This window comes from Sinocyclocheilus grahami, unplaced genomic scaffold, assembly GCF_001515645.1.
Source record: "Sinocyclocheilus grahami isolate Dianchi unplaced genomic scaffold, SAMN03320097.WGS_v1.1 scaffold408.1, whole genome shotgun sequence".
Classification (NCBI taxonomy): Eukaryota; Metazoa; Chordata; class Actinopteri; order Cypriniformes; family Cyprinidae; genus Sinocyclocheilus; species Sinocyclocheilus grahami.
This window is the reverse complement of record NW_015505587.1, coordinates 58,532-69,346: the sequence shown is the minus strand read 5'-3', so window position 1 is coordinate 69,346 and position 10,815 is coordinate 58,532. Positions and strand designations below refer to the sequence as shown.

The 10,815-nt window shown below is 36.2% G+C and overlaps 2 protein-coding genes and 1 long non-coding RNA gene across 5 annotated transcripts in view; 2 read left to right on the top strand and 1 right to left on the bottom strand.

Moving 5' to 3' along the window:
- Positions 1–2,812: 2,812 nt before the first annotated feature.
- LOC107550805 (tumor necrosis factor receptor superfamily member 5-like) lies at positions 2,813–7,460 on the top strand. 2 transcript variants are annotated; one of them, XM_016232182.1, is made up of 6 exons: positions 2,813–2,876; positions 3,793–3,920; positions 4,522–4,656; positions 5,730–5,891; positions 6,064–6,186; positions 7,054–7,460. In XM_016232182.1, exons 2-6 carry the CDS (start codon positions 3,797–3,799, stop codon positions 7,167–7,169), a joined length of 660 nt encoding a protein of 219 aa, XP_016087668.1. In that variant the 5' UTR covers positions 2,813–2,876; positions 3,793–3,796; the 3' UTR covers positions 7,170–7,460. The 2 variants fall into 2 exon arrangements, with proteins under 2 accessions (XP_016087668.1, XP_016087667.1); XM_016232181.1 differs by lacking the exon at positions 2,813–2,876 and having other exon boundaries at positions 3,606–3,920.
- Positions 7,461–7,665: 205 nt separating this feature from the next.
- Positions 7,666–10,815, bottom strand: part of LOC107550804 (tumor necrosis factor receptor superfamily member 5) — an 11,115-nt gene continuing 7,965 nt past the window's right edge. Inside the window, exons 6-9 of one of the 2 annotated variants that reach the window (XM_016232180.1) lie at positions 10,631–10,750; positions 10,501–10,532; positions 10,260–10,419; positions 7,666–8,808 (exon numbers count right to left, since the gene is read on the bottom strand). In XM_016232180.1, the coding sequence (XP_016087666.1) occupies positions 8,561–8,808; positions 10,260–10,419; positions 10,501–10,532; positions 10,631–10,750 (560 nt within the window). In that variant the 3' untranslated portion in view covers positions 7,666–8,560. Of the gene's footprint in view, positions 8,809–10,259; positions 10,533–10,630; positions 10,751–10,815 lie in introns of both variants that reach the window. The other variant, XM_016232179.1, reaches the window with a different exon arrangement.
- LOC107550820 (uncharacterized) overlaps positions 10,451–10,815 on the top strand; it is a 5,145-nt gene continuing 4,780 nt past the window's right edge. Inside the window, exons 1-2 of the long non-coding RNA XR_001604704.1 lie at positions 10,451–10,558; positions 10,666–10,776. This is a non-coding gene — a long non-coding RNA (uncharacterized lncRNA). The remainder of the gene's footprint in view (positions 10,559–10,665; positions 10,777–10,815) is intronic.

Below are 10,815 nucleotides of genomic sequence, written 5' to 3'. Positions count from 1 at the left end.
TGAACACACGCATTTACACATTCACACAAGTTGCAGAAAGCGAGAAAGTAAGGAAAGAATGAGTTTAAGGAAATGAAAATGTGAAATCCCAAGTTTACAGCAATATGTGAAAATGCATAGACATGAACAACCATCAATCACTTAATTACCCCTCACATTGAGTTCATCATTGAGGTTAAAATTATATTAAGTGCACCAGTTCAGCTAGAATCTGGAGGTACTTGCTTGCCTGTGAAAGGGGTTCCCTTCCTTGTCTGGTTGCCGAAAGGGGTTTCCCGAGGTTGCTGATTGGCTGGAAGTTCAGTCTTGGGAAGCCAGTGGTTGGGCGTTGGCTGACGACGTGGAGTTGTGGTCTGGTTAAAGTTTTAGACGGCACTCGAGGTCGGATTCGGAGACACGGCGTTAGGCAAAACTTAACTCGGAACACGAAACTCTCAACGGAAAAAGAAGAAACTAAAGTAAAGAAATAGAAGTAAAGTTTGACGAGACTAGGGTGAAATCCCAAGTTTACAGCAATATGTGAAAATGCATAGACATGAACAACCATCAATCACTTAATTACCCCTCACATTGAGTTCATCATTGAGGTTAAAATTATATTAAGTGCACCAGTTCAGCTAGAATCTGGAGGTACTTGCTTGCCTGTGAAAGGGGTTCCCTTCCTTGTCTGGTTGCCGAAAGGGGTTTCCCGAGGTTGCTGATTGGCTGGAAGTTCAGTCTTGGGAAGCCAGTGGTTGGGCGTTGGCTGACGACGTGGAGTTGTGGTCTGGTTAAAGTTTTAGACGGCACTCGAGGTCGGATTCGGAGACACGGCGTTAGGCAAAACTTAACTCGGAACACGAAACTCTCAACGGAAAAAGAAGAAACTAAAGTAAAGAAATAGAAGTAAAGTTTGACGAGACTAGGTGGCGTTTCTCCTCATGGTTTTGGAGGAGCTGGCGTGTAAGCTAGCGCACGCTCAAAAAGCTTAAAAAGCATGACTAAAAAGAGAGAATTGACATGACTAAAAAAAGCTAAAGAGCTAAAAAGGCGATGATTAAAAAGCATAGCTCAAAGCTATGACTAAAAAGCCGCATGGCTAAAAGTGATGACTTGAAAGCACATAGCTCAAAGCTATGACTAAAAAGAGAGAAGGGGAAAAAGGGGGTTGATTTGATGGCGTCCTGAGTATTTAAACTGGGAGGTGGGGGAAGTCAATCCAAAGAGCTCGTGATCGTCACTGGTTTACATGTGATGGTCATGCTGTGCATCTCTGACCATTTAATCGTGATTACTTGCCCCCAATCTCCTTGGAATTGTCAATAAGTGTTCTTTTGTTTAAATGCTGTGAGCTACTCAAAGCTGCTAGTTCAGGCTTGTTGCGCCAGGATCTGATTTACGAACATCCTGTGTCTTGGGCCTCTGTGGAATTCGGCTCCTCGTGTTTCAACTATGTTCTATTTAAATCTTAAATTGTCTGATTCGGTCTGATACCCTACACATGACAAGTCATGATTATGTGTGACTTTTTGCTGAATTAAAAATTCAGGAACTGTTCAAAAATGAGCCAAAAAGAGACATTGCTTTTTAATTTTATAATTACAACATAATTTGTGCATTCTCCAATTACATATAGCTGCAGACCAGAAATCTCCTTCTGGAGCACTCAGAGTACAACTTGAACTCAAGCCGCCATTTTCTTCTTCTGAAAAAAAGATGTTTCTGTATAACATGTTGCTGTATAAAGAAGAACATAGTTTATCTGCAAGAGATGACTAAAGTTTACTAAAATGTCAATATAAAAGAACATCAGTTCACAATTTCAGCTGTCAGTTATAAAGGAAAGTGTGAAAATATTTGGAGGAAACACATAAAGCACACCACACCTGTAACAGGTTTGTGACGGAATTGAAATTAAGACTGATCTAATAGGTTCTTTTTTGAAGAGGGGTCTCACTCATAAGGGGAAGGTTTACTTGAAGGTTAGAGTTCTGTAAAGCTGCATGTCTGTCAGCAGGTGATGTTATCTGCAGGAGCTGATGTCACATTTCTTATATCTTAGCAGTTGTAGCGATGTTGTGGTGAGCCCTCCTTTTACTGTAAACACTAATTGCTCTTGTGTGTGTGTGCACGTGCACTGCGGTGGCATAATCTACAAACTACAAGAAGGACATGACTTTTCTCTCATAGTGGTATCAGTTCCACTGAATAAAACCAATGAGTTGACAGCTCATAAGTGTGAGTAACAGTTAGGGAGACAGAGTTAGCAAATTAAGATTAGATGAAGGTAGATAAAGATGTTTTGGAAAATAAACCCAAAATAGAAACCGTTATGGCAGCTCTCAGACATAATGTACAACGTTTTAATCTAAACTCAGGATGAAATGATGAGCTTCATGGATTCTGTGTGATTGGATGTTATTCAACCACTGGCCTCACTACTAATCTCATATCTCAGAATGAGTAGCTGTTGAAGAGCTAGTCTTTTTTTACTCATGCTTTTACTCAGAATGAGACACAAGACCCTTTTCATCTAAAGTGTTTGTGTGTACATGCATTTGTTTCAAAGGGAGATGGAGAGAAAGAGAGAGTTTGTTTTGGAACTAGTTAAAAGTTAAAACAAGAGAGAAAACCTTTAATGGAACGTTTGGGGTAGAGGAAAAAAGAGGCGCAGGAGAAATATCAACAGAAAGCACATGCTGCTGCTATTGGGGGTCCTAGGTAGAGTCATTTATAACGTTGGTTGAACGTTAGTTTAAATATGACTCATCTGACATTTATGATAAAGATTTAATGCTGAAGAGTTGTCCCCTCATCTTCAAAGTTTCAGAGGGGCCTGACTAGCTCACATCTCTCGTCTTTTTCTCATTGTCTCCTGTCTTGTACACACTTTCAAGGTAAGACTGCACTCACTGACTTCTACAGACTTTACGATCTTGGTGCGTATTTAAAGGATGTGTGATTTAACAGGGATGGTAAAAAATAGCAAACTGATGGAGATGTACCATGTGATGTTGCAGCAAAGCTATAATGATCTTATTGCAAGGATGTTTTTATCAATGTCAACTAAAAGGTAAAATGAAAAACAACTACAGACAACTACAAAAACGCACGTAACTAGGTCAAGCTGAATTTAGTAAGCGAGGGGCCGGATCTGTCTGTTGTTTGTTGTAACTATGCTCAAAAGATCATTGTATAATCGTTGACACAATGTCTTATTTCATTCACTTATTCGTACAGAGTATAGAGATGAGAAATGCAAAATAAGGTTATTGACTTATTCTTTTTGTTTCAACAAAATTGTATTTGTTTTGGAATAAAAGTGATTTTAAATATACAACTTATCAAAAGTAATATATATGTGTGTGTGTGTTTGTGTGTGTATGTTTATTAAATATTGTTTATTGTTTATTAAATGTGTATGTGTATACTGTATATATATATATATGTGTGTGTGTGTGTGTTTGTGTGTGTATGTTTATTAAATATTGTTTATTAAATGTTTATTCACACACACACACATATATATATATATATGTGTGTGTGTGTGTGTGTGTGTGTGTGTGTGTAATTGATCATATTTGTGACAAAAGATCAATATAAAGGAAGTGAACCTAATATAAATGTAAAAAAAACCCTGTTATTTATCAGTAATTATTGCATTAAACATTTAACAGGAAGTAAGGGCAGTTACAGCCAAGTAATATATTCATGATTTTTATGACTCTTTACATTCTCTACTAACACATTTAAAGTCATTCCAGGTGTCATGTGTCATTCTGAACCTTCACGCGCCTTTTTTTTCTCTTCCAGTAAGATGCTTGGCTTGCTCAGTGTCCTCCTGCTCTCGTCACATGTCCTTCCTCTCGTCCAGTCACAGCAGTGCAATGAAAGAACAGAGTACTTGAAAGACAATCGGTGCTGCAAAAAATGTAAACCAGGTAAACGAAATCAGCTGCCTCATCACTGTGAGCAGAGTTGAGTCAGAGATTAACTCAAGATGAGTTAAAAGAACTAAGCTGTTCTTCAGTTAAGATTAGATAATTAACATAAAGTGCACTGAGGCAAAAAAAAGTTGAGTTTAGAGGTCTGTATTAGTTTGAGCCAATGTTCAAAAATCTAAATCATGGATTTTATAGTAGGAAGAATCTAGTTTTAGAGACAAATTATTATGGAATTGGTTTCAGACTATTTTGTGCAGTTTGAATCAAGACTGCTTAAACTTTGTTGAGCTTTTTGAGGCGTATTTCAATTGAAAAAGTCAGGATGTAATCTTTCGACATATCAAAACCGGTTGCATTATGTAAGAATATTTCAGGGTTCAGCTATAGTCTGGTTTGATGACATTTACTTAAGGTCTTAGAATGACACATCAAGTTTCTCGTATGAGGATGACTTGTTCCCTGAACTTAACCTGGTAGACTCTCAAACCAGTCAGCGTTGAATACCGTGTTCATGAATTGTCTGTACAGCCAGCATGATTCTGCCACACTAATGTCTCATTGCATGCATGTTTCCCTGTCTTTGTGTGTATTTATACAGGGCAGCTTATGACACAGAAATGCGGAGTAGGAATGACTGACACTCAGTGTTCCCCATGTGGAAATGGCTTCTTCATGGATGAATATAATGTCAATAACAACTGGTGCAAACATTGCACAACGTGCACCAAGGAATGTATGTCCACTCAATTTCTTTATGATCACAAAACAGCTTGTAGGTTCTTAGAATGATATGTTCGGCTATGTTCTGAATCTTTAGATGAATCAGAATGAAAAGTCATGATCTAGAAATACCAAACATGACAGTAAAACAAAGCAGGGGCTTCCCCTTCAGCAGATCTTGGGTGGGTTTTTAGTATGGAGGTAGGTGGGGGTCTGAAAAACGTCTGAGTCTCTAGTAACAAACATGATATAGGACAGCAAGTCTTGAAAATACACGTGTAGCACTGGAAAAAAAAAAGCACCTGAGTGGGGGAATTTATTCTTTGAAACGGAAATAACTGCCTACTTAGATGTCTTGAGATGTTTTGATATGCAGATGTCCTGCTAAAGACTGAATTAGACAACAAGTAGAAACAAAATACTTGTAAAATGGCCGTTTGGGAAGAAAAGGAGATACAGCAAGCAATATAAGAGAAACTAATATTTGAAGTAACTGAACAGGCTTGCTGGTTAAACTTGAAAAAAGAAGCCTTGTAAATTATGCAGAATGTTTGCAGATTGTCAGACATGTTTTCTGAAACTTGTACCAAATGATACTTTAGTTCAGATTGTAGATGCCTATGGTCAAATAACCAGGCTAAGGAGTCTTGTGGTGAAAAGAGATGAGCAGAAATGAAAACTGAATATCCTCCTGAGGTGGCATGAGTTATTTGTGAGTCAGCAGAAAAGAAAAAAAAAACCTGTTTTTGAGCTTGCTGTTTTATTTTGACACTTGTGTCTTGTTGAAATGACTGTGTTCTCATATGAGTGCAGGCACCTTTGTGTCCTAAAGGGTTTATTCATATACTCAAATGAGGAGATTTCAGCTTTTTCTTTTTGTTGTAAGATGGTCAGCATTTGTTTGAAATTGAAGTCTTTTGTAGCATTATAAATGCCTCTGCAGTCTCTTTAAAAATTATATTTTTAAATGAACGTTCAGGGAAAAAATGAAATGAACTATTGAGTTTGATAAGTGTGAATTAAGGGAGTGTCACAGTTGAAGAAACACTGATATACATAACCCCTTTCACTCTTTTAATTGGGCAGATATGAAGAATATGAAGGACTGTACGGCGACAAGTGATGCAGTGTGTACATGTGAGGAGGGCTACAGATGCAGTGACAGCAAATGCCAGACGTGTGAGAAAATTCAGACAACTACTGTTACTACTTCTACTCCTTCTACTAAAACAATACCGCCCACCCATGGTGAGTGCCTGAACCCTGACCCGCTGTTGTCAGTCTGTTAAAATAGTCTCTGTTGAAGGCAAACAGACAATCACACACACAGAGTATATCAGGTGTATTCTCTATTGACCTGTTTACTCTTTCTCTCTCCTTTTCCCCATCCATTTGCTCCTTTTCTATCAACCTCTTCCAGATAATGTGTGGATCTCGGTGAGTCTGTGTTTTGCGTGTGTGTGTGTGTGCGCTCTGCTCACCTGTTTCCTTCTCATCAGCAGACATGCACGACCATGTGGATGGATCATGTCAACATCAATCGGTCAGTGCCACTGTAAACAACACATCGATGTTTTAATTCACAAAGAAAACCTTGGAACTGCTCTTTATAGACCTGCATGAGTGCTTGATATACTGACACTCCATTGCATGAGTTTTAGTATGTTGTGTTTTGGTCATTCCTGTTTTGCAGTACTTTTTGAATGAATTAAACTGACACTGGTCAAGCTCAGACACTTTATAACTGAATTAAATTCAATGTAAACTTTAATATTAAAATCTGATTTAACCCCAATAATTTTCTTAATAATATAAAATATAATATAATATATTTCCCTGCCTATAGCCTGTATATCTAGTAATATAATATAATATAATATGATATGATGGACTGAACAATTGTTTTGAGTGTTTCCCTGACTATAGCCTGTATATCTAGTAATACAATATAATATAATATAATATAATATAATATATGATGGACTGAACAATTGTTTTGAGTGTTTCCCTGCCTATAGCCTGTATATAATATAATATAATATAATATAATATAATATAATATAATAATTAAAAGGATTGGAAAGCAATAATGATAACAGGAGAAACCTATACATTTGTTATCAATTAGAACAATATTGTTTTAATTGATCAAAACAATATTAAAGCTAGACATGTTCGAAGTACAGATCACCCAGGGAGATAATAAAAAAATCCCTTAATCCACTTAAAATTTAGTGAAATTATTCATTTTAATGCACCTCTATAGTCACTTAATTATAATATTATGATAAGGAAACTAATTAATGTGATTTCCATATTTTAAAATTGTGAGTTTAATATTTCACCCACATGAAATTGTACTGTGTAACAGGAATAAGCTTTAATAATGTGTATTGTACTGGGTCATCAGGTCTCTGCCCCTCCAACAAGAGCATCTTTGGATCCAGTCAGTGCACAGAGGAAGAGGAGGTACCAATGCCAGTGCAGGAGGTGTGTGGAAAGACTGAAAAACTGGAGGATGTCTGAGAAAAGAGCAGGAAGAAGACCGCTGATGCGTCTATGGATTGAGTATTTACTCTAATACAAACCTGCTGCTGCCATTTACGCAAGAGAAAATCTGCACTCAGGTGGCCCATATGAAGGATCTGTGAGAATGACTGTCCATCCTGAGAAATGCTGAGATAGAGAGAGGTTTGAGTTGCCACTGCACATAAGGAGACACTCAACATACAACATAAGGGCTTATCTTTTTCAACAAATGAAGGTTTTATTCTCTGCACGCTTGTTTGTATTTATAATCGAGTAGTTTTTGCACAACAAGCCCATGGACTTTTTAAAATCAAGATTTGATGTTCAAATGTATACGAATGTATAAGGTAAAGTTGAAGTTTTTCACTATTTTGTAATAACTGTAAAAATATGTCTCAAAACATTAGGAAGTTATAGAAGCTGTATGTATAAAATGATAACAGAATGAACAAAACATTTTAAATATGTTATGGGAATATAGCATGTCAGTTACAAGAAATATTTTGTGTCAGCTACCATAAAATAGAAAACAGAATTGTAGTTGTATTTGTATTTGCGATCTTGCAGTGAAATTAATTAGGTACTCAGGGAAACATACCAAAAAAATAAACCTTTATTGATTTTATTGCACTTTACAATTAATATCAAGCTTAAAAAATGTGTATTATAGTGAATATAAAACATAATATATGATGGATGAAGCCATTGCTTATTGAAACAACGTTGACATTTCCAGACCACCATCAAAATGTTAGGGCTTTTTGATGGCATAATCCATCATGTCTGTCGCATAAAAACCAAAGAAAAGAGGAAGAACACTGACAACATTAACCAGGGACTTAACGTGATCGAACACTGATAAACTGCATGAGAACAAAAAAACTGTTTTTGTTTTTAACAACTGTAATATAATTAATAAGAGTTACAAATAAATAAAAATGTTTTGTGACTTGAATAAACTTTACATAAAATAAATATCTCAACATATGTGAATCTTTGGTCTTCTGAGGGTTTCAGAGGGTTCCTGTTCACTGTTCCTGAGGGTCAGTCAACCATCATGAGCCTTTGGTGTCGACTCCTCATGCAGTCAACATCAGCATCCCACTGCCGTTCTGATGGTTTAGAATCAGTGTTTCCGTGTAAACGTACATTATGGGTAATACTACCAAGCTGGCATGAACTGTCAAGCTCATACGCAACACTTATGTCGTCCATACTGTTAGTCAAACACCCAGGTCTTCCCCTAACGCAGCCTGTTGCTCGCTAGATGAAATCCCCTGCCAGCGTTAGAGTTTTAATACTGGGTACTCACAAAGCATCAGTTAAAACAAACCATGCAGCAGCTGAACAGCACGGAAGAAGAACGGACACAAGTATTCCATCATCCCTCACAGCACCTCTTCTTTAGATATGTGGCACTCTTTCCCTTGCTCCTGAGATGGGAAGAAGATAAAATCGTTCTCTCTGCTCCTTTCCTCCTCAGACAGATGGACGGGGGGAGACTGAGGGTAGGACACGTTGGTGTTGTTTAGTGATTCTTCTTGGAGTTCTTGTGCTTTTTTCTCGCCACCATCCCATCCAAATTGATTGAGCAAACTAACAAAAACTGTCTGGGGACCGTAGATGTGAAGAGGGCCTACGAGAAAGTGAGAATGTTGAATTTTCATACTATTTGAACGTTTGCTTGGTTTGTTGTATTTTTTTTATGTGGGGGGTGTCATGTATGGAAGCCCGTTTTGGCCACTGAATAAAAAATAAAACAATGTAATTGCGACTTTTTATCTCACAATTCCAACTTTTTTTTGTCACAATTGCGAGTTTACAACTCAAATTTCTGACTTTTTTCTCAGAATTGCGTCATATAAACTCGCAATTCAGACTTTTTTCTCACAGCAAGTTTATATCACACAATTCTGAGATTTAAATTTAAAAGATTTATAAAGTCCAATTCTGAGGAAGAAAAAAACCTACTTTTTATTTAGATAATTTTCTTACAATTGTGAATTTATATCTCACAATTATGACTTTTTTTCCCCTCAGAATTGTGTTTAAATCTCGCAATTCTGACTTTTTTCTTACAATTGCAAGTTTATAAGTCAATTCTGAGAAAAAAGTCAGAACTTCGAGTTTATATCACGCAATTCTGAGAAAAAAAATTGTGAGATATAAACTTCACAATTGTGAGAAAAAACATAACTCACAATTACCCTTTTTTTTATTCAGTTGCGGAAACAGGCTTCTATGGGGATATATATATTACTGTATTTATATATAAAATGTATGTATGTACAGTATATACACACACACACGCACATTATAATAATATTTTTTTATTATTATTTCAATGATTATATGTTTGGTTATTTAATTCTTATATACTATTTCATTTATTATTGTATTATTAATAATTCATACAAATGTCATCTGGTAGAACTGTGTAACCATCAAGTCAAAAGTATGTTATACATTTAGTTTTATACATACATGAATATACATATGGTCAATTATATTTGGGTGTGTTCATGTTTTGTATGGTTGTTTTGTTTATGCTGTAATATTTAGTTTTTCGTGTTTATAGGACCCCCTTGAAAATGAGATGTTACATCTCAAGGGGCTATCCTTTCAATAAATTCAAAATTAAATGTATGTGATATTTTAAGCAATTTATTGACCATAAGGGTCTGCAGTAGTTCTCTCTATGATATCATTACCTGTTTTGTTTTTTACTGCATGTTTGTGTATATTGGTTTGGCCACATGACATGATTTCACAGTCAAATCAAATATATAAAAAAAACATTAATAAGCAGTGAAGCAGTTTTGTTAATAAATAATAATGAAAGATTACACCAAACTACTTGACAAAACTTTTGCTTTTCAAGAATTTCATTATTTTAATGTTTATTTATTTATTCATTTTTTAATAATGGTATCATTCACATTTTTTTTAGTTTATGCCCCTCACTTCATGCCATAAAGATGTATATTTAGGTCATATTTTTAAACAAATTAATAGATCTGGAAAAAATGAGCTTCATGATTCTTTTAATAAAAGAAGAAAATCACAAAAAGCAGCTCTTTATAGTACCTAAATTGCCAGCTGGAGGCACAGCCTGCTCTGAGCTGATTGGCTGATGAAACGAGCAGTCTGTGTTGTGATTGGTGGGTGTGCTGCCATGTGACAGCATCTCCTGGGCATGGGCCTGCTCATTTGGTTGGCTGGTAGGAGGTGTAGTCTCACTGTCCACCTGAAGAAAAGAAGGACTGTGAGTCAGATGATTCATGACATGTTCACATACTACAGAAATGTGCATTAACTCTTTACTTACCTCCATATCACCCAACGAGCACTGCCTGACAACTAATGAAGAGAAGAGACCGTGAGAGGTAAGATTAACCCACAAAACCTCTGAGAAAAAATGTGTTTGCGTTCATATGTGTGTGTATTGTGTTACTCACAATGCTTAAAACATTCCTTCTCTTTCTTCCTGCAGAGCCGGAGGAACAGCATGAGGATGATGACGGATAACATTACAGAAATGAACCCACATAAAACCAACACCACAACACTATTGTCACCTGTAAAATAAATACAAGGATGTAAGGTAGCATAACTATTCATGTTGAGATGAAGAGTTGAATAG